The 24,972-nt window shown below is 31.5% G+C and overlaps 1 protein-coding gene across 1 annotated transcript in view; it reads left to right on the top strand.

Annotated features, from left to right (window-relative positions):
* Positions 1–24,972, top strand: part of PolD2 (DNA polymerase delta subunit 2) — a 142,927-nt gene that overhangs the window by 28,688 nt on the left and 89,267 nt on the right. Inside the window, exons 3-6 of the mRNA XM_085810832.1 lie at positions 5,060–5,183; positions 15,000–15,114; positions 18,246–18,432; positions 21,869–21,949. Coding sequence (XP_085666958.1) covers positions 5,060–5,183; positions 15,000–15,114; positions 18,246–18,432; positions 21,869–21,949 — 507 coding nt within the window. The remainder of the gene's footprint in view (positions 1–5,059; positions 5,184–14,999; positions 15,115–18,245; positions 18,433–21,868; positions 21,950–24,972) is intronic.

The raw sequence follows: 24,972 nt of genomic DNA, 5'->3' as shown, positions 1-24,972 counted from the left end.
CCATAGCCGATGCATCATGCTCGCATCCATGTTGGTATCAGCTGCGATTTGATGTAAGGACCAACCCGCCCTTCTCAGTCTGATCACCATACCCCTCGTAAAATTGTCTATCTGCTGGAAGTGCCTTCTTTGACAGCGGCCTGGCATTCTTTCTTATTACACGTATTCTCCGGGACAAAAACCAACTTTCTTCGATATTTCGTCTGGCAGAAATAACGACATGAATATTGCCCATTCTGCACTTTCCTCCCCTTATATCTTACTTCACGTGCGTCGGAGAGCTGCACATTTCTCATCATTCGCATAACTCAGTGATGTGCATCTACTCTAAAATTTGCATAAATTTCTGACCACTCCTTCTTGGTGTTGCATTTTCAATGCCAAGCAGTATATGTATGAACCTCTTAAGTTCAGATTACAGATGTTCAATATGTGCTCCATCAGCGACACGAACAATATCACATTGATACTCAAATTCCTCCCATACTCGGGCAAGCATGTCCGTCGTCTTTGATGTTACGGTTTCGGTTCTTCACATTTTCCATATACTGTGGGAGTTATGTAAACGTTGTTTTTAATGAAACCTCACAGGAAGAAGTCACAGGGTTGCAAATCTGGTGACCGTGGAGGCCAAATGAGACATGCTATGTTGCCAGCTCTTTGATGACCAATCCAACAATTCGGTAGAGTTTCATTCAGATAATCATGCACTTGACGACACCAGTAAGGGGAGTGCCCTGTCTTGTTGAAAAATGAAGTTGTCTTCTTGCAGCCTCGGAATCAACCAGTTTTGTAACATAGCGAGATACTGCTGACTGTTAACCATGTTTCCATCAAAGGAGAATGGGCCGTAAACAGATGATCAGGATATCGCACAACACACATTGATTTTGGGCGAATCTCGTACATGTTCAATGGCTGCATGTGGATTCTGTAGGCCGCAAATTCGAACATTGTGTTTGTTTACATGACCACTAACACGAAAGGTTGCTTCATCACTGAACACGATGCGTTGTGCGAATGTATGATCATTGTCAATAGCATCAATAATCTCGTTACAAAATGCCACATGTTTTCGTTTGTCATTAGGACACAGAGCCTGTAACAAATGTAACTTGTTCGGCTTCATAACCAACTGACGTCTCAAAACATGCCAAATTGTTGTTGTAGGCAGTTGTAACTCCCAACTGGCATGACGAGTTGATTTTGAAGGACTACGTTGGAAAGCAGTTTGAATTTGTGCAAAATTTTTGTCGGGAACACGAGGATGGCCAAGACTCTTTCCTTTGCATACACATCCTATGTTTACAAACTGTTGATACATCTGCTAATATTCCACCCATTCAGAGGATCATTTTGGTACCTCAACTTGAAACGTCTTTGCACTGTAATCATGGAATTGCACTTCGCAAACTCGAGAACATAAAAAGATTTCTGCTGCGGAGTAGCCATTTTAAACATGTGATAGTTACCATGCAAAACAGAAGACAATAGCGGCTATTAATATAAACTAGACTATGCATTCGTCACGCCAATAACTGAGCCGAGGCGCAGTGATAGTTTGCACATAGTAACACTTTGTAATATGTATATTCTTTTTGAAACACTGTGTACTTTCTGAAAAAGTTTACAAAATTACAGATTCATTGCTAAAGCTACTCAAAATCTTAATTTCCTAACTAAGCTAAATGCCAGATTCTAAATCTTTCACAAGTAGGAAGCAAGATGAGTGTCAGCAAATGTTTATCTGAACACACGTCTAAACAGTTATGAGCTATTTCTCTAACTTTGTACTAAACTGCTTTCTACTCAAATTTGCATAATGCCTGGAATGAGCAAGTTTATGATGATATGTGAGAGCATAAGGGATGTAGAAAGATATAAATTAAAATCAAATTTGTTGGTGAAACTCAAATATGTCGCACTGTGGCCTCATAACCTATAGTGATGGATGCTTTAGAATGAGTTCATAGTGCTTAAAGGGTTAATGCCTGAATTATAAGTCCCAAAGTCTGGTTTTATCATCAGTTTGTAGTTTGATTTATTACATACTGATATGTTTAATGTTGGTTATACATACACATAGCCCCACCAATGGCCAAGTACTTAAGAATAAAGACCACTGAATACTAAGAGTTCGACCCAGGTTTGATCCCCAATGAATGGTCTGGCTGCATGGTTAATTTTTGTAGTTTTTTTACTTGTATAACATAAATACCAAATAATTTCCCTCAGAAAGTCCTCCACGAAGGCATCCCTTTCCTTAGGCAGATAGCTCTTGTGAGCTTTGCCATATTCAAATAACCTAACCTATATATGCATAAATTTTCGATTTTTTTTTTTTTAGATATATTGAATAAGGATTCTTCAAATACATGTGAAACCAAATTTCACTTCTATATGAATTGCATGTAGAATTTATTTGAAACTTTTGACTTGACTTTAAGTCATAAAACCCATTTAATGGATATTTCAGTGAATTTATTTTGTTGGCAGTCACGTATTTAGATTATACTGCAGAAATAAGAGTATTTTTCCCCTTCATTTAGTTATGGCCTTTTTTTTTTCAATATTTGAGTTATATTTCAACCATAAAATAATCATGTAAATGATACTGCACACATTGGCCAGTGAAGTAGAAACCCAAGATCAATATTTTATTGTGCTGCCTTTTGCACGGATAACTGCTCTGATTCATTTGGGCATCGAGACTACATGCTTCTGGAATCATTTACATCCAGAGAATACCATGCAGCTCTTTAGATCTTGTAATGGAAGGAAGAGGACCTTAGATGGAAGAGGAGAGTGCTGTTGGATGATTCTTTCCACCATATCCCATACATTTTCTATGGGGTTAAGATTCGGGTTATGCTGTGGCCAGGAAAAATGTTGGAAGTCAGACTGATGTTTAGTGAACCAATTTTGAACACTTCTGGCATGATATATAGTTGCATTATTATCCATGAAGTGTCCATCACCATCAGGGTAAATATGCAACATTGCTGGGTGCACTTGATCTGCCAGTATATCTAGCTATCCCATGGCTGTTTGTTTACCCTCGAGGAACAGCAGGGCACCACTTCCATGCTAGCAGAACACGATACTCCCAACAGACCTTTGCACAGTGCGAGTAAGGCAAGATGGCTTCTTCATAAGCATTTCACTTAAATTATAAAAGAAGAAAAAATGAGTACTTACGTATTAACTGCAACTACCCTGGTTCTCGCCAAATTTGACATCTTCCATGAGTGCGAAATAAGGTGTAGTGTGATTAATCTGACCACATTACCTGTTTCCAATCCTCAGATGTCCAGTGTCTTCTTTCTCAACACCACTGCAAATGAATTCTTGCATGTTGGACAGAAATGAGTGGTTTTCTCACAGTCACTTGACTTTGCATTCCTATCCTCGGCAATTATCTGCTCATGGCTCGAGCTGAAACCTGTTGGGAAGAGCCTTGGTTGATGATCTGTGCCAGTTGAAGCACAGCAGAGTCCGTCCTGGTTCTGCTGTACAATTTGTTGGAGACGTTGCTGATCACTCTGTTGGAAAACTGTGCTCGAACTGCAGTTACGTCTTCTATGAAGATGTAACTGTGGACTATGGGATAGAAGAGAAGGACTATGGGTTCTGATTCTAACTTTTGAAACTTTTGATATGATTGCTTTTTAGAACCCAGTGAGATTTGCTTTCTTCGAAATTGAGGCCCTACTAAAAAGGCACCAACAATAAGCCCTTTTCAAATGGTGAAAGATCTGTCGTTTTTCCTTTTTTACTTCATTCATCATGAAAAGCACTTTTATACCTTACTTATACTAGTATTCTAACCACATGTAACTTACATCATGAAAATAATTTGCATACTTCATCCCTAACACATATTCAAATGAAAATCTCAAAAGTTTCTGATTCATTAGCCAGCGTGTGTACATTCGTAATGTTATTAATAAACATGACTTTACAAAACTTGTAATGCATATTACTGGCTTTAAAATGGTAATATGAAGTATTTTTAATTTACACAATTTATGTACAAGAACTTTGGAAGAAATGTTCATGCATGTTTTAATAATTTATTTATATTTGATGAATTATCATTTATTCGTGGCTTTCTGTGAAATGTGGGAAATCATAGAATGCCATCTACTCAAAGGAAAGGAACAGGATAATTACTAAAGAAGTAGTAAAATCATATCACAATTCTGAAGTTAAATTGCAACATTTGTGATCTTGCACATTGCTTAACATCAAAGGTATAGAGTAGCAGAATTGTTATTATTATCATTTGAAGCAAGTCTTAACTTATCCCTAGATCACAAATGAGTGATCTAACTTGTTAGCTTTCTAACTCTTATATCAGTTTCTCCATTCTTTGCATCAGCATTCAGTTTCCATAATAAGATGGCCTTCACAACTTTTTGTTTCTTTAACTTTTATTGCTGAGCGAGAACATGATAAAAACAAGCAATTAATTGTACTATACTATGTGGTTTCACTAAACCTTCTCTGCCTCTGCACCAATGCTCATTTCCCTTTACTCTGTTCGGGCCTATCTCTGTTTCTGCTTGTGGTAACCCTTCTACATTGGGACCTAGAAGATGCAAATTATGTCACCCTCCATTCTATATATTTGCTATACTAGTTCCCTAAAAATAACTCTTAACAATAACACACGATTTTAAGCTGAAAACTCCGGCAGTTATGTTAGCAGTATTATCAAATAAAAAATTTCATTCTTCCATTAAATAATTTGAATTAGTTTTATTTAAAATTTGAATATGTTTTTCATCTGCCCATAATTCAATATACATTCCATTCTCCCATTTAATAATTTAAATTAGTTGTATTTAAAATTTGGATTCATTTTTCATCTACCAAGTAATTCAATGCATGCTTTTATAAATTAAAAATATTCAGAACCTTCATTTTTTTCTTCTTTGTGCCTCTTCCTTTTTTATGTTCAACAGAAAGGGTTAAACTCTTGTTTTGCAGTTTTTAGCAGTTACTGTAAATTATTTTATAAACATCTGTGTTTCTAATAATTTTGTTTCTAATTTAGCATAATTTAATTCCACAACCAGTAACAGAAGAATTTACTAAAGATGATGACTTTTTAATTCTTGAAGATAATCTTCAAAGGGTGATTCTTTGTGGTAACATTGATCCTCATTCTCACGTTACTGGTAAGCATACAAATATAATTTTTAACTTTCTTTTTTTTTTATTTTTTTCAGTGTGGGACATATATTTTATAATTTACTTCATTTTTTTTTAAAGTAACAGAGGAAATTGAAAGAAATGATAAACAACTTTAAATATATGAAATGGTTCTTATTTTTTATGGCATTGTCAGAATATTCATAATGATTTTTAATTTACAAACAGCAACTATTTTTTATAACTTTTCCTTTTTTCTTGTGTATGTTTATTCAGAAAGCTTTAAAATCCAAAGTTCGCTTTAGTCCTTTAAATTTCCTGTAATTAAGTACCATTTTTATAAATTTTTAAAAAATTTTAGTCTATTCTTTAATATATAAAATTAATGATACTTCCTTGTTAAAGCAATCACATCAGTCATTTACCTAAAACTGAAGATAAGTCAGAAGGTTTGGCACATTTTTCATACCAGTTAATAACAGTAACATTTAACTTGTAATAACAGTAATGTATCATATACGGTCAAAAGTCGTTAATTCGGACACCCATAATCCGGACCTCAAAGCAACAAACTTTCTGCGCATGCGTTGCGTTGACGGTTGACGCATGCACATAGGCGTTTACGCGTGCGCATCCTTTACGGCTGCGAATAGGCGTGTGCTCATGCGCATAAAATGTTTACGCATGCGCCTTTAATGTATAACGGACGGTATAAGCTAAGCTAAAATTATCGTTGCGTTGTTCTTTAATCTTCGAATTGGATCCACCTTATTATTTTTTGCAGACTGTTTGAGCAATTTTATAAAAGTAAGCTTGAACTTTCGATTATGTCAAATAGAATTTCTGATATATATTTACTAATATGTAAAGGATCTACAAAGCGAAAGTATGTTTTGAAATCCGAAATCTGTTTATCAATTTCATGCTGCCCTGCAGTGGGAAGGGAGGGAAACGCCGCGGCGCGCAATGAATTGGAAGTTGATCTGTCAGCACTATCCTTATCTTCAGGGCAGATGTTTTTATTTTATTTGGCTTATAATTCCTTACTTTTGGAATTCCTTACTAAATGTAGTATTTCATCTCGATATACTCCGTCATTGATATGATTTAAATCAAGTTCCTTGTCATTATAATTCGCTTCGGATAGTGAAGAAAATGACACAGAGGTTATTGAAAACAAAAAAATTTCAAATGACAAATTAGTCGGCATTCTCAACACAGCAATTATAGGACTTGAACAGCAGAACTTTGTAACTAAACAAGAAATTATGTCTGTTTAATAGAATTAAAGAGAAAGTATTATCACATGAAACGAAGCAACTTAAACAACTTACATTGAAAGAAATGTTTAATAAAGTAAACAAATAAATATTAAGCCTTTTCTTTTTGTAAATTTTGATACCCTTTAGATCATAATTGTTCTTTATTTCATAAATTACGGTTTCATATTTTTAATTTTGTAATTTCTGCATACCATCTTACCAGATTTAAACTGATGATCTATAATCCGAAAAAATCGATAATCTAGATTCGCCGAAGTCCCGACAAGTCCGGATTAACGACTTTTGACTGTAATATAATGCACATAATGCTTAATTTGTGGTATGTAAAAGCTGTTCAGAATGAAAAATTTGTGGAATTCTCTGATGTTCCTTTGAGCAAAAACAGATTGCTGTGTACATGGGAGAGAACAACAGATATTTTTCATTACAATTTTAATTTGTATTTTAAAATATATTTTTAATTGTTTTCTCTTGATATGTTGATAATATTTGGTGATAAATATTTGTGGTGATAACTTGTAGGATGAGAAAAAATGTACTTCATTTTCTGTTTTTTCTTAAAAAAAAAATTTTAGAAAATTGCACGAATTTGACATCATACTCATTAAACTTTAAATGTATAATATTATATTATTGTGGTTTTTCACTTTTTAAAGGTTTCTATAGTACTTTCAATTTCCTCCAGATTAATTTTCTCCAGTTTGCATAATTTCTTCAAAGCAGTTGCAATGGCTGCTGTACCAAGGAAGTACTAAATTAATTTTTGTAAATAAGAAATGCAAATTCAGAATGTTAAAATGTAGCTCTGTGTGAAGTCTTTAAAATCAGAAAAAAAATTCAACTTTAAGCTGGCATCAACTAGCAAGAAAATATGTTCAGTTAATTGGGCTAGAATGATTCAGAGGTAGCCTGTGAGAAATAAAACCATTCAATGAAATTGGTTGGTACACTACTGCTAACTAACTAGTCACCAAATGTGCTCCAAATTGCCAAATGTGGTAGCTTATTTACATCATATCATGGACAGCTGTGCAGTGATAATATATGTAATCTAAATGTGTAAATGTCAAATTTATGCAATTTTCTTCTCTTTTTAAGTGAAGAGATGAATGAATTGCACAAGAGCTAACCTATTTGGTATCAGCCTTGGCATTGCTCACATTAAACATTATATATATATCTATACTATATTCATTCCTGACTTGTTCTTCTATTGGTTCTACAGGTATTCATTGTATATAAAAAAAGTTATTCTATTTCTTAAGCATTATGTATTGTTAGGGTTGCCACCATCTAGTTAGATTTCATGCCAATGTTTATCTTTGGTGCTAAGTGGAGCCAATTAACACAAAAGTGCTAAGTAGTTTAATTTAACAGTAGTTATTTTTAAATTCTCACCCTTTGCAATATCTGCCAAAAGTACAGCAGACGGAAATGGTATCAGAAAACAACACTGGAAAAAAATAGTGGGAGGAAAGGAAGAAAAGAGATATTGTGGTAATAAAACATCATTATAAAAAATAAAGTAGCTAAAAATTTTTTAATTTTTAAAGCATCTTGGTGTAAAATATAATAGTAAAATATAAAGCATCCATAAATCATCTCAGACATATTTTTAAACTATAGAAGTTTAAAATGCATGTTCGCATAATGATTCGTGAGTGCAAAAAGACATTAGGAACATTTTTACCACTATATTTGATATTATTGAATAAGCTAATAACTATTTACTTAAAAAGTTAGAAAGAAATTTAAGCATTCAAAATATTAAAATGTGTAGTAATTAAAGCTGCACCGTTAATGAATTTTAAAGTAATGTAGTTAACTGTCAAAAATAATTTCCCTTTTTAATCTTTGTTTTATACAATGAGTGATTTTTTTTCATATTCATGAAAAATATTACTTATAAACTTTATAAAAGAGATTAATTAAATAAATACTTTTAACAGTTAAATACATATCTTTAAGATTCTACTAACTACTTTATATATAGCGTTAATTTCTACTCATTTTCAAATTTTGAATGCTCAAGTTTCCTTCTTGCTTTTTTTAAGTACAAATTAATTAATTTATTTAAAAATCTAACATGCAGAGGTAAAAATATTTTCCATTTCTTTTTGCACTCACAAATTATTATTCAAGCATGCTTTCGAAACTTTTCATATATGAAAACACATGTCTGTAATGTCTGCAACAATGTTTTATACCATGATAATTTAAAAAAAAAAAAAAAAAAAAAAAAAAAAAAAAAGAATATTTAGATGCTTCCACTTCATTTTAAATTTAGCAAATGTCATTGTAGTATTATCATTTCAGACTGTGATTGAACGATAATTACTTCTGCTAAGAAGAAGAAATGAAACATTTAAATAAAAACATTTTTAGACAAAGAACTTTATATTGTTATCTGAAGATCTAATTCAGTGTTTTTCAGCTTGTGGTATGTGTACCTCCACGGGTATGTGAAATGGTCTTGTGTTACAAGAAAAAAAAAAAAAATGATGTAAATATTCTAAAGCAAGTTTGTTTCTTTCAAATGCCAAAAATCGTTTGACAAAATATGATTAAACACGGCAACATGAACTGTTTTCTCAGACAATATTTGCGGTGGTGGAAAACTTTCATTAAAACCCGATATCACTGGTCAATCTGTCCTATTTAGAGTGTTATTTTCTACTTTCTTGTAACCCTCTTAAGAAGAGCTGTTATTATTGATTAAGAATTTAATTATGGCCCAAAATTCTAGGTTGATTGTTTATTTGGCTCTTTTTTTTTTTTTTTTTTTTTTTTTTGCTGGATAGGATGTAAAAGAGGGTCATAGCAGACATCTTTCCAAAGCACTGAATGTGTCACATATCTTCAGACTTTGGATAAGATGCCAGCATATAGAAGAGATGAAATGTTATAAATGTTTATTTACAATATACTATAATGATACACTAAGAATACTTTGGAACTAGAGAAAAAGATCCATCTTAATTTTAGTTTAAAACTTAAAATGGATTTGGTTGCAACCTCTGTTTACAGTGCAGTTATAATGATAGAATTTAGAAACTTATAATTGATTACGGAAGAATTTTACTCTGCCCGTGCAGGGTCTGACGAATCACACACCATCTATTTTGCTGTATCCTCAGCACTAACTTCTGAACATCCAGAAATTTTCAAAAGAATGTTTCCTTTTCTTGAGCTTCTTTTCCTCTTTTTTTCTCTTCTTCAGTTGATTCTGAACAATTCTGAAAGTGATTCAGATAACCAGCAATTCGGATAGTTGGAGTTGTACTGTACTCAATTAGAACTTCTGTTTTGTAGTAAGGAAGGGAGAAAAAGAAGAAATAGAAATCACTTGGGGTGTTAAAACATGCTGGAACTCATTAGGGAGAATGATACAGAGATTTTTAAAAATTTGAAATCTGATTAAGATTTGCTTATGAGAGCTGAAACTCAATCACATGTAGAAAAATGTGTATCATGAAGTAATTTTAATCACTGAAAAGCATGTGATTAAAGTTAATATGTAAGATTATGTATATGTTAATATGTATGTGATTAAAGTTATATGAAAAGCATGTGATTAAAGTAAAAGTTAATATGATTTATAGCAAAAGTTTTAAACAGCAGATAAGCTAATATGTAAGGATGATGAAGTTTTTAACTCTGCAGCCAGCCAAGATGCAGATATATGACTTTTCTAGCCAGAGATCTACAATATCTTTCTTTATGCCTTTATGTAAATATATGTATATGTGAGGATAATGTAGTTTGTTGCAGCTAATTGATATTAGATGAGTGCTTGACTAGAGAAGACACCAATTATTCTACAATTATGAGTGGATTGAAGTTGGAAGATCGCTGAAATATTGATTACATAGTAGAAGACGTCGACAACTTTTGAAGAATTATAAAATCCCTTAATAATTCAAACATATCTTTATTACTTGTTCATTACTGCATGGCATGGCACAGCACATTGGGCAGAACCTGCACCCTTCAATTTTGATTATGATGCATTACATTTTTAACAATGACTAGAAATAGCCAAACAAGAGATGTGCTTTAGCTAGCAAGTATAAGCAGATAAAGAGAAGTTGTAGTTAGTTGCAATACTATTTATCAGCTTGGAAATCCTTTGTTTTATTTCTGGATAGTGAATGGGCAAGCGTTTACAGCAATGCAGATACTGCAGGGAAATTGCAGATGCCTTGAAAGTATTGCGTTTTAATTGAAAATTAGTAGCTTAAAGATCTATTGTCAATTTGTTCAATTAAGTTTTAATCTGATAATAAATTTTTCTTCGTATTTTCATATCTTACATATTCTTCCATTCAAGGAGCAAAAGGCTTGGTGAGAGAAAACCCTTTTCAGAAGAAAGCATTAATGTATATGTTAGCAAAGGAAAAGAAATTATTTACAATTTGAATGAGAAAACAAATAAATGGCTTCAAGAAGTGATTTAGAAATACTAGAATAAAATATGATTTTGTAACTTAAATTTATAATCCAATTCCAATCAAGTCTCTAAAATAGCAATTTGTAAAGTTCTTGAGGTGGCCTGAAAGGTTACATAAATTCTTAAAGTCTTGTAAAAATCTTTCCTAAAAAGTAAGTAGAAGGTGTTGCTAAACTTATCAATATAAAATCTTTTAGAACATTGGTATGAAATTATTTTAAAATTAATACTTATTTACATATTATAAAATGTAGTTAGATATTTTTATTATAGAGCAATGTAATAATTAATTTGCAGAATTGAAATAATATAATATAATAGTAAACTTTGATTAAAATCGGCAGATCTTCTGCTAGCAAATCAGTATAACTACTTGCTAAAGGCTGTGGGATGCTTAAATACAATTGATATAAAAACCTCAATTCCTTATACTAGATAACTGGCTTTTAACATTGTATATTTTTTTAAAAGGAAGATTTTATTTACTATTTATGGATATAAAATTCTTTATAGTACGTACTTATTATGAAAAATAAATATACAAAAGTTAAAATTGAACTTATATAAGCAAGTTATGTCTTAGAAATATTGTAAACATAATTATTTTATATTACCTACAATAATGATTTTAAGGAAAAATTTTTAGATCAAATAATAATAATAAAAAGATTGAGAGAATGAATCAAATTTGAAGTAAAATTGTCAGAATTAAAGTTTTAAAATCTTCATAATGATACTTGTTTAGGGCAGTCCTTTTAAAAAATTTCACACTGTAAAAACTTTAAATACACCCATTAATTATTGTATATGATCACAAAAAATTTCAAAACTTTATATGTAATTTTCATCCCATTTAATATCATTTTGAAGTAATTTTACTGAAATTATGCTATTTATTATTAAGACATGCTTAATTTACTTATTTTTGTATAAAACTGGAAGACTGGTTGATAAACTGTATCTTTGAAAACACTCATAAAATCACTTTTAATATGAACACTTCGCTGGATTAATTTTCGAAATACTGTGGATGGTACGAATATTTTTCATTCCTGGATATTGAATAGATCAAGAGCAACATTTTATACGGATGCAGAATAAAATAAAATTATTTATCATAGCAAAGCTTCAATCCTTTCGTTCAGCTTTCTTTAAATACTAACATTATCATCTTATGGGCAAATCCATTTGAGCTAACTTGTGTGTTTGTTCTGTACTGGAGGCCAAGGGAGCTATCGCAGTTGCTTTGAAAGGCCTCCGTTCTTTCTTTAAACATTAAAAAAATTACCCCATTATACAAATAATAATTATATAGGAAATATTATCGGGTGGAAGCCTTCAAAGTTTGTAGCCACTTCATTCTTAAAATGATTAGAAAATTGTTAGAATTCAAATTTTTTAATAATAATCTCATTGTTAAAATAATTGAAAAATTTAAAATATTAATTCAAAGGTATTTAAACAATAATGCAAAAATATATTAATCATGTTAATAACCTTCCCTAAATAAAATCTTAAAATTCTTTAATTCCACTAAATTGGCAAAGTTCAAATTTCCAGTACCGTATAATTTTTAATTTTTCATAAAACAGTGCTGTACTTTTAATACAATATGAAAAGAAATGGCATTATGTACTCAGATTTTCAGTATAATAATAATGATCAGCAATTTCTATATATATTTCTACTTGCACTAAATAAAACCTTAATTTTTTTTTTAATCCATAGCACTATTTTTGTTCTGCTGAAAAATTAACTTGATTATTAATAATTTTCAGTATTATTGATTTTCAGTTTCACTGAGTCCTGTCTCACTTGATAATAATTTTCAGCTTTCATTAGATAGACTATGCAATTAAGAAAGTGAATGGGAAAATACATTTCTGCCTTGTATACACTTGAAGCACACCATATGAACAGACTAATGACCTTAGTATCATTGTAGCACTGAAATAATTTAAGAATGTTGATAAACTGTATCTTTGAAAACACTCATAAAATCACTTTTAATATAAACACTTTGCTGGATTAGTTTTCGAAATACTGCGGATGGTACGAATATTTTTCATTTCTGGATATTGAATAGATCAAGAGCAAAATTTTATACAGATGCAGAATAAAGTAAAATTAGTTATCATAGCAAAGTTTCAATCCTTGTCTTTCACACAATTTCAATTTTGTAGATAAACTGCACTTTAAGACAAGGCTTATTCTGCACAGATAAACTTAACTTTTAGGCAGGTATTTCTGAGATAGATGATATCTATCTATCTATGTAGCTATATAAATATATAATTCGATAACTTAAAACAAAAAAGAAAATGCTGCTTAAATATTTGAAGGCCAACCTATTATCACTGTAAAACAAGTTAAATTAGTGAAACACAAATTAAAGAAAAATACTAAATTAAAAACAAAAATTAAATTTCAAAGAGGAAAACTAGAAAAAAATGGGAAAAGTACAGATAAAACCAAAACAATAAAAAATTTGTTAATCTCCTCTGTTTACTGCTTCAAACAGAATTTGTCAAAGGAAAAGTGTTTTGAAGACCTATTATATACTATATGCATGCATTTTGAAATACATTCAAACAATTAAGGTGGTAAATCCAAAGAAAATATGAAGTGGCGATAATGTTTTGGAATTATAATCAACAAAATACACTCTTTTGCAAAAAAATCGAAGCACTAAGAAGGACTCTTGCGATTGTGACGGAATTTGGTATGAAAAAACATCTTGATCGAACATGCAAATGATCAAAGTTTCAAGGCAAATGAACAAGAATTGTGATCATAGTCTGAGGTGGTGTTACACTCACAGAAGCCTTTGACCTAAGATGTTTGCCTTTGACCTCACAACATCGGCGGAGTTGTCTGGAGTGGTGTCACAGCTGGTCATTATGGCTGCCATCTGACTGACATCATATAGTGTTCAGCGATGAATGCAGCTTCACTCTTGAAGTAGATGACTACCGTGTTCTTGTCTGAAGAAAATGGGGCCAGCGGTTCCAATCAGCCTTTGTTTTACAAAGGCATACAGCTATAACCCGTGGTGTGATGGTGTGGGGCACTATTTCTTATGACAGCAGGTCATCTTTAGTCATCCTCCGTACATCTTTAATAGCTCAACGATATGTTGATATCATCCTGTGGCTGGTTGCATTACCCCTCATAGCACATCATCCTGGGGCCATTTTCCAACAAGATAATGCCAGGCCACATACTGCTCGCATATCTGTGGACTGTCTTCGTGTGGTTGATACTCTTCCTTGGCCAGCAAGGTTACCAGACTTTTCACCAATCGAGCATGTCTAGGACATAGTAGGCCGCCAGATTCGGGCACCACAAAATATTGCAGATTTGGAGCGACAACTGATGAATGCCTGGCAGAATGTGTTGCAGGATGACATTAGGAACTTCTACCATTCCTAGCCTCGATGAATTCAATCATGCATTGCCGCCAGGGACAGTTCGACCAACTACTAGTGTGAACACTTAGTGGGTGATTGAACAGGTACTATGACCTTGATTTTTTAAACATTTTATTATCTGTGTATGAGCTATACACATATTCAATTTCATCAAAAACAAACACTTCCTTCATGGTGCTTCGTTTTTTTTGCAAAAGAGTGTATTCCTTTCATATAGCACTTTTTTAAATTTCAGAATTTTATGGAAAACATGAAAAAAAATCTGTTGTCTGGTTAGAGGGTTAAATTACTTAAAATTAGTGTAGAATAAGTGCAGAAATAAAGATCTTGTTATCTGTCAAAAATAATATTTGCAAGTATTTTTCTGCATCTAAAATGGAAAAAGATGAATTTTTTGCCTGTCATGCAAAAATAGAATTGCACAATTGGCAAAACATATCTTTTTAAAGTTCTATTTAAAACTGGAGCTCAAAGACAAAGAAATGTGTTTGGCTATACAGAGAATTTTGCACATTCCATAAAAAATAAATCTGATTGATTGGTTACTTTCTGAGATTTCATTATTTTTATGTATGTAGAGATAATTTTAGATACTAGTATATTATTTTAAAGCATCTAAATTTATATTGTTTTTAAATGTTACCCTTTAATCTTTTGTAAAATTAATTTTTAATGCAGGAGTAAATATTGCAATTTATGGATATACAGAAGAAGGAGGAAAATTTTTTGTTGAAGATGTGTGCTATCCTGCAGTATTTGAACCTGACATATTACCAGTGTTTTTGGAAGATAGGTAATTAGTAAAATCAAATAATTTCAAAAAATAATGTCAAAAATAAATGTTATTAATTTATATTACTTAGAATATTTTCTATTGTAAGATGACACATGCAAAACAATTTTCTAATTGACAGAGATATTCTTCATCTTGTGAATATATAAATACAGTACAAAGTCCGCAATCCAAACTCGTCGGGACTTAGGCAATTCTGGATTAGGGGTTTTTCCGGATTATAGATCATCAATTTAAATCTGGTAAGATGGCATGCAGAAATTACACAGTTAAAAATATGAAACCGTAATTTATGAAATAAAGAGCAATTATGATCTAAAGGTTATAAAAATTTACAAAAAAAAAAAAAAAAAAAAAAAAAGGCTTAATATTTATTTGTTTACTTTATTAAACATTTCTTTCAATGTAAGTTGTTTAAGTTGCTTCGTTTTTTGTGCTAATACTTTCTCTTTAATTCTATAAACAGACATAATTTCTTGTTCAGTTACAGAGTTCTACTGTTCAAATCCTGTAATTTCTGCGTCAAGAATACCGACTAACTTGTCAATCGAAATGTTTTCATTTTCAATAACCTTTCTGTCACTTTCTTCACTATCGGAAGCAGTATTTTCTGGATCTAGAACCATACTACAGATTTCGCCGTCCGTTAATTGGTTGATGATTGGGACATTGTCGTAGCAATGAAAAACTTCTGTTATATCATCTTCATTTATTACTGCTTCTCCATATTTCTTTACAAAATCCAATAACTGGAATATTTCACCTTTAGTTTGCGATGTCCCAAAACCTTCAGATTTGCGGCTATCATCTTCATCGTCGTCACCATGAAATATGGTAGCCGGCCATAAATTATGCCAAGCATTTTTTAACATGTCCTCCCAACATGCATGCGCATACATACAAAAAATAAAGTTTGTGGCTTTGAGGTCCGGATTATAGATCATTCCAGATAATGGATGTCTGGATTATAGATCATTCCAGATAATGGACGTCCGGATTACAGACTTTGTACTGTAAATGCTATGGAACTAATCATATTGTATTTAGCTCTTATTCATACAAACCATGCGGAGAGGTTGGAAGAAAGACAGAAAACCTGAAAAAAATCTTAGTTGACATTGTTGTCTACTGGCCACCTTTAAATTAAACATGTTATTTGTATCTTTATAATAGTCTTGTATTGTAGTTTTTAAAATACGTGTTATCAGCAAAAAGTTTTTTAAATGTGTCTTTCGATTTCAGTTCTTAGTTTATTGAAATAATTAACTTTAGAGACATATTTCTTATATTTGGAAAATTGTACTACAATTTTGTCATATAACAGAGAAAATACTTTATATTCTTTGTAATTTCTTACTTATTGACTTTATGTTATATTTCCTTTTTAGTAATCTTTAGTGAGGTCATATTTATGTGTTTTAAGTCAAAAGAGCTGAGTGACTTTGATCATAGCAGTATAGTGGGATGCCCCGTTTGTGGGAAATCAGTTTGTGAAATTTTGAACATTCTACAGAAGCCAAAGTCCACCGTGAGTGATGTAATTGTGAAATGGAAATGTCGAGGTAGTGAAAATGCAAAAGAACAAAGTGGCAGGCCAAAATAATTAGTGACATAGCCATAGAACTCTGAAAAAGGTAGTGAAACAAAATCGAAAGTCTTCATTGGTTGAAATCACTCAGGAGTTCCAAAGTTCATCGGGCAGTGGGACTGTTCGTCGAGAATTAAAAAATCTGATATTTCATAGTCGTGCAGCCACTCACAAGCTGAACATCACTCCTCAGAATGCGAAGCATCGATTGCAATGGCACAAAGCTCACCATCATTGCACTATGGACATGTGGAAAAATGATCTTCGGAGTGATGAATCTCGCTATGCAATCTGGCAGTCTGATATATATATATATATATATATATATATATATATATATATATATTTTAAATTTCCAATGGCAGATTATGAACAGTTACAGCAAAAAAAACAAGAACAAAGAACATAGAATACAGCAATACAATTAAAAAAAACAGCTGTAACAGAGTCCATTAATCTAACATATCTCTTGCCTCCCAGAAATGCTCAGCGAGAAAAGTCTTGCGCAGAGCAGGACAGTGGGGTAGTCCTGGCAGTCCGATATATGCATCTAGGTTTGGTGGATGCCTGATGAGCACTTCTTAAGTGACTGCATTGTGCCGATTGCAAAGTTTGGTGGTGGCAGCATCATAGTGTGGGGGGTGTTTTGGTCTGGGTTCCTTAGTTCCTGTGGTTAGAAACATGAACTCTGATAGGTGTGTGGACATTCTGTATAATGCTGCTTTCCCAACTCTATGGTAATATTTTGGGAAAGGCTGATTTTTCTTTCAGCAGGATAACTGCTCATTTAACACATCAAGATTTGTGCAACCATGGTTTGATGAAATGGGTGTTCAAAAGTTGGACTGGCCTTCTCAGACCCTCGATTTAAATCCCACAGAACATCCTTGGGATGAATCAGAATGCAGATTATGTAGTCAGCCAAATCGACCATCTTTGCTGCCAGCATTCACTTCAGCTGTGATGGACACTTGGGAATCAATTCCTATGGCCATGTATTAAAAACCAGTGGAAAGTCTTCCCAGACATGTGCAGGCTGCATCGATGAAAAGGGGGACTGACATCATATTAATATATGCCTCAGGATTCCCCAAGTTCATACCACTATACGGATATTTTTGGCCAGATAGTGTATATACACAGTGTAGAGATAAAACCTTTAGTTATTAAAAAAGTGCATTAAGCTTAGATACTTCAAATTGACAGTAAATCTAGTTTTTAATGTTTCTGTGACTCAATAAACAATAAATTCATTTATATATTTTTTATACTTATGAAAGTGTGCAATAAATAGTCAGAAAGATTTTTGAGTAGATTTTGTAGTGAAAGATTTCATTGCAAAATCTACTGAGAAATCTTGCTTTCATTACACAGATTTGTGAAAATTTACTTTTTGCATATAGTTCATTAATTGCATTGTTGGGGTAATTTTTTAATATAGTCTGAGCACTTTCACTGTCATTTTATTGGTGTATTACTGAAGTTAGCGTGCAGAGATTTTTAAGTTAAAATTTTTTAAATTGCTTATTTATTTATTATTTAGGTTTGTTGTATTGGTTTCTGGATTTGGACTGGGGGATCCTAATGTTTTATTTCCTATTCAACTTCTGATTGATACCATTAATGGGCAACTTGGTGAAGAACAGGATCAAAAGAGGTTTTCTCAAGTAATTCGAGTAATTATTGCTGGAAATAGCATAGGTATCCATACAAAAGACTTCTTTGCTAAGGTTTGTAAATGACACATTTTGTAAATGATGTATAAATGTACATACAGTCAAAAGTCCTTAATCCGGACTCATCGGGACTTCGGCAATTCTGGATTATCGATTTTTCCGGATTATAGATCATCAGTTTAAATCTGGTAAGATGGCATGCAGAAATTCTAAAATTAAAAATATTAAACCATAATTTATGAAATAAAGAACAATTATGCTCTAGAGGGTATCAAAATTTACAAATAAAAAAAAGCTTAATATTTATTTGTTTACTTTATTAAACATTTCTTTCAATGTAAGTTGTTTAAGTTGCTTCGTTTTTTATGTGATAATATATTCTCTTTAATTCTATAAACAGGCATAATTTCTTGTTCAGTTGCTAAGTTCCGCTGTTCAAGTCCTATAATTGCTGTGTTGAGAATACCGACTAATTTGTCAATCGAAATTTTTTCATTTTCAATAACCTCTGTTACTTTCTTTGCTATTGGAAGCGAATTATAATGACGAGGAATTTGATTTAAATCATATCAAAGATGGAGTACATCGAGATGAAATACTACATTTAGTAAGTCATTATAAGCCAAATAAAATAAAAACATCTGCCTTGAAGATAAAGATAGTGCTGACAGATCAACTTCCAATTTATTGCATGCCGCGGCGTTAAAGATAAACAAAGTTTAGATAAACAAAGGATATGCCTTTATCCGTTTTTTTTTGCAGCAATTCCACTTTTTGTTTAATGGACTTCAAAACATACTTTCGCTTTGTGGATCCTTTACATATTAGTAAATATATATCAGAAATTCTATTTGACATAATTGAAAGTTCAAGCTTACTTTTATAAAATTGCTCTAACAGTCTGCAAAAAATAATAAGCCAAATCCAATTCGAAGATTAAGAAACAATGCAATCTGCAACATTAACTGAATTAGATAATTTTAGCTTAGCTTATACCGTCCGTTATACATTAAACCCACATTCGTAAACGTATTTTGCTCAGACGCATATTCGCAGCCGTGCGACACATGCGCAGAAAGTTTGTAGCTTTGAGGTCCGGATTATAGATCATTCCGGATTATGGGTGTCCGAATTAATGACTTTTGACTGTATTGCTTATTTATTTGAAATAAACAGATTTGAATAATAAAGTAATATATTTTTTCACTTTTTTAAAGCTTAAATGAATCGCTTGCATATCAATTATTTTACTGAGAACTTAATTCCCATTCATATATTTTTATATTTCCATTAATCTAACAATTTTTCTTGCCTGAAACACAAAAGATGATCTGAAGTGTATTTACAAAATTGATGATTTTAAAACATACTGTTTTATATCGGATGATCCAAAAGTCATACACTTCAAGCTTTCAAAAATTATGGAAATTCCATTGTGTTTGTCTTTAAAACTTAAATTTTAATCATTTGTACCTTTCATGATAGCTAACTCGTGTGCCAATTATTCCATCCAAAATCTTTTTCCAGGCATCATAATTTTTCTAAATACCATAAATAACCATAGGCAATCAAAAAACAGATACTTATTAAAAAAAGTAACTTAAACTATAAATGTGTGTTAAAAATGTGTAAATATGTGTGTTATGTGTAATATGTGTGTTAAAAAATCACAGCATTATCCCCTATTATTACAACTTCTCCAACAGTTTATGATCATTCAGTAGAATATTTGTATTAACAGTACTTCAGTAGTTTGTTTATAATGTATGACAGCTATTTAGTGATGCAAAACTTGTGCACATTTAACTTTCAGAAACTGCAAAAATTAATTCCGTATTTAATGGCAAATTGTTTCAATGGATGACATACCTGTGTTGTTACAAGTAAGATATCACTTGACATTTCAGTTGTAGTTTATGTTGTTAGCTTTAAAAACTGTTTGTTTGGTAGAAAGGATGAGTTTCTCTCAAGTATAATAAATTTTTATGATTGAGTGTTACTTCTCAATGCATTCTAATGGAAAAGTTAAAGTGCTACAGAGACAATCCTAAATGTTCATATTGCAATGTTTTTCTGTTTAGTAATCGGGTTTCGAGAAACTGGAATAATTTTCTATAGCAAATGAAGTAGCTGCCCATCTCAACTAAGTTTAGACAAAAAGGATGAAGTCAAGAATAAAATGTTGCAGTCATCAACAAAGAGTGTGAGAAAGATGGTATTGCACTGAAATTTATGCAAAGTAATATAATAGTTTTTTCTGCTTAAAGAAAGTCATCTCCATCTTGGACCAAACATATTATTTTTAAAGGTATATGCATAAATTGAAACTGAAATTTCAAGTTATATATTACTTATAGTAGTATGATGATGCCATCCATTGAAACAATTTGCCATTTAATATCATTTTGGAACTTCCACTGTTTTTGAAATTTTGATGTGCATGGCTTTTGGATCTTTTGTCATTCATTATCAGCAAACTTTTGAAGTATTCTTGTGAAGAGAAATATTCTACTGAAAGATAATGGACTAGTGGAGAAGTTGTAATAATATAGGATAATGTAATTTTTTAGCACATGCTACTTATAATTTAAGTTTCCTTTGTAATAATTTTGTGTTTTTTTATTGTTTGCGATGATTTATTATGATAAAGCTGTAAAACATATATAAATTTGTGTTAGTGCAGTACAGTAAGTGTGTGTAAGAAAGTATCATATTTTTTCAGAAATAGGGCATTTTTCCTAGTAGTATTGTACAAAGTCTTATATCCAGACTCGTCTGGACTTTGGCGATTCTGGATTTGGGATTTGACATGTGGAAATTATAAAATTAAAAATATGAAATAGTGATTTATGAAATAATTTCATTGCTTAATAAATAATATCATTGCTTCAGAATAACCTCTGAACTGTATTCCAAAAGGACAATGCTACTGTCCATGTCATTGCTCAACATTTAAGCATGTCCACTGTATTATTCAACATTTTTTGTGTGACCATCAAGAGTCAGCTTTTCTTCAGACTGTGCATAGTTGTTTAATTTATCCCCTGTACAACACGTATGGGATATGATTGTTGAAATTTGGCTCATATAACATCCTTCAAGTTGCATATACGTATTTATTCTACAAGGAATAACATTCCACAGTCAGCCTAAACCCAAATCTTTGATGCTACCATATGATATATGAGCCATTGTAAATGCAGCAGGTGGGCAAAATACTAAATTTTGCACACTTCTTTTATATTACTGTTGTTACTGAAATTATGATCATTCTTATCTTACATCATATTGTATTCTTTTCAACCAAGATCTTTTTTGAAATTTATGTCTTATGTCTTTTATGGTATAATTTCTCTGAACAGTAGTATATTTCTGATAACAAACTCATATTTTCTGAAAACTTGTTGTTGCATATTACAAGCTGATAAGTGATTCTAGGAAAAAAATATTATAATTTATGTATTTATTTGTTTATTTAAAATTTTCGCAGGCAAAATTTTTAACTAGAAAGTCAAAAGCAACAACTGTTGAAAATGTTAAAGCACTGGATGATATTCTTGCCCAGTTAGTTGTGAGTATATTTTGGTTTAACACATTTCATGCATTAAAAATTTTATCATGTTTTTAACCTATGAAAAGCAGGTACTTTCTGAATATTTGCAACCTCTTCCAAAAATTTGCTAACTCATTGGTGATTAATTTTTCATCAAGGTAATATGCAAAAGGCAACAGCATTTTGAAAATGGTGGTACACTAAGAATTCCATAAAAGAGCAATGAAAATCAATAAAATAAAAAACAGCAAGAAATATTTATAATAAAACACTAACTTTTTACAAGAAATCCTTATGCAATTTTTTTGTGTATGTGCTGTTTGTTAACCCAAGCATGCGTTGATCTGTTTGTTTAAAAAAGGCTGGCACAAATTCAGCATTTCACATGTTATTGTTCTCCCTACGTATACAGCAATCTGTTTTCGCATAAAAAGCATTGAACAAATTGTGTAAATTTGGCATCACAAACAGATTTTAAGACATAAAACTTGACCATTTAAGTACAGCTTCATGTAATATGAATTTTTGGATTCCTGTACTGTTGGGAAAATTGGCATATTTTTGAAGAAATGCAAATCTTTCTTCTTTATTTGCTGTACAGCTCCACAGTACCATTATAATACATTACAAAAAAGGGAGGGAAAAATTAATTTCCTGAAATTAAAATTTTAGTTATTTTTATTTTTATTTTTATTTATTTATTTATTTATTTTTGTAATTTCTAGTATCTTCTTAAGATTTATGCTTACTTTTTATGTAATAAATGTCAAAGAATAGCTGTGTCTTTTTAAAATTTTTTTTATTTATTTGTTTATTATTTTATTATTAGGTTTTCCGGAAAATAATGCAGGTTTTAACCTATATCTTTAAAGTATCATAACTCAACTCAAAAACAATTTTAGTAATCAAAATAAGCAGCAGCCGAATCAATGCATTTTTGTTAATGAGATATAAGTTTATTTATGCCGGTCGAATAAAATTCTGGAGTTCTGGAGGCGATAAAGTTGTTAAAGGTATTTTGGGATTCATCTTGTTTTCTAAAGCATTTGTACTGCATAATGTTATCCAGGTGTTTGAAAAAGTGGTAATCGGTTGGTGAGAGGTAAGGTGAATATGGGGGAAGAGGGAAAGTCTTGTATCCCAGTTTGTCAAATTTCTGTAGGGTCAGTTGCATGACGTGTGGCCGAGCATCGTCATGGAGAAGAACTGTCCGCTTTCTGTTGACCAATGCAGAGCACATGCATTGCAATTTTTGGTGCATTTTGTTGATTTGCTGACAGTACTTATCTGCCGTAATCATTTCGCCCAGATTTAGGAAGCTGTAGTGGATGAGACCGGCATTAGACCACCAAACATTCACCATAATTTTCTTTTGGTGGAAATTCGGCTTTGAAAATTGTTGTGGTGTCTGATTGCGGTCCAAGCACTGAGCTGAGTGTCGCTAGTTGTTGGAGAGAATCCACTTTTCATCGCACATAATATGTCGATCAAGAAAAAGGTAATTTTTATTGTGGAGAAAAAGAGCAGACGACAGTTCAAAACGCTGTTTTTTTTTAAATTTTTGCTCAATTTGTGAGGCAACCGCTTATCGAGCTTTGATTTTCCTATAGGATTCAAGTGATCAGAAATCGTTGTTTTGCTTACATCAAGCTCTCAAACAGTTATGCATGTGTTTGTTTCAACTAAAGTCTTCAAATCATCGTTATCAACAGCTGAAGAGCATCCATGATGCTCTTGATCTTCGAGGTTAAATTCTCAACGGCGAAACTTTTGGTATCACCATTGAACCGTAGATTCATTAACACTTTTCTCACCCAATACTTGTTGACATTTCGAGCCGTTTGTGTTGCGCTGTGGCCTAGTTTGTACTCATAAAAGTAAATTTGCAGAAAATCCCATTTTGACATCTAAACAAAAATACCTAGTAAATATTTTTGAAAATAATTTTGAAACAAAATGATTATTATTAACAAAACGATATATAGAGCGAAAACAGAGCTTCAAAATGATATATAAACCAATGTAGTTCAAAATACTTTTTTTGGTAAAGACGTACAGGAAAGATAAACAATTGCAGAAACCTGCATTATTTTCCGGACAACCTCATATCTAAATTATACATTACTATAGAGACTTGGCATTATACATTACTACAGATCTTGGCATTCTATTTAAATACATCACTTAAGATATTATGTATCTGTTGCACTGGGTTTTTGGAATAGCTGATAAACTATTCTTATTGAAAATTTAAACACATGTTTGTTACAGAATAATTTTCTAGATCATGGGTTTTCTTTTTCAGTCACAGAATGTTGTAGTTATCATAATATGGCATCTTAAATGCTCTTTCAGCTCAAATCATATTTCTTTAAGTGATTCACATGAAACAGTTGTGAAATGATTATTGATAAAGAATAAAATAGTTTGAAATAAACTTCTTAATGTTTATACCAGTGTATGATGAGTATTTATTGCATTTGTTATTTTAAAATGAGAATTCTGATTTCTGAGCATATAGTATGCTTTAATTTTTAACTCTGAATCACATCCCAAATTTTCTGCTTTAAGTTTATTAAAGTGTGAAAATCTTATATTCCTAAAAATTTCATTAATGGATAATTTCATTCATTAATAATTCTAAATTAATTAATAGAGTAATTTGAAATTCAAATTTATAAATGAACCCATTTTTACAAAATGAGGATCAAATTTTAGGCCATTTGTAAAATATTCCCCCTAATACAGAGTAAGCATATATGTATATTTTTGTACTTTACTACATTTGTACTTACTACATAACTTGCTACATTTTGAAAGCATTTATTAACATTGAAATTAGCCCCCTCCCCAAAAAAGAACTTTAGTTTGTCATAGCTTTTGAATAAAATTCTGTTGTTTTTTGATTTCAAAGGCAGTCATGAGATTAGATGATTTGTCAAAATAGAAGTTTGTGCAAATTCTGCCAGATTAAAGTTGCTTTTTTGCTTAATCTAAACATTTGTATGTTTCCATTTCAGTTTAATGATTCTTTGCTTTTG

Source organism: Stegodyphus dumicola, chromosome 2, assembly GCF_044657685.1.
Source record: "Stegodyphus dumicola isolate Sdum_Otavi_A_Nest chromosome 2, ASM4465768v1".
In the NCBI taxonomy this organism is placed as follows: Eukaryota; Metazoa; Arthropoda; class Arachnida; order Araneae; family Eresidae; genus Stegodyphus; species Stegodyphus dumicola.
The sequence above is the reverse complement of the archived record's forward strand: the minus strand, read 5'-3'. Positions and strand labels throughout refer to the sequence as shown.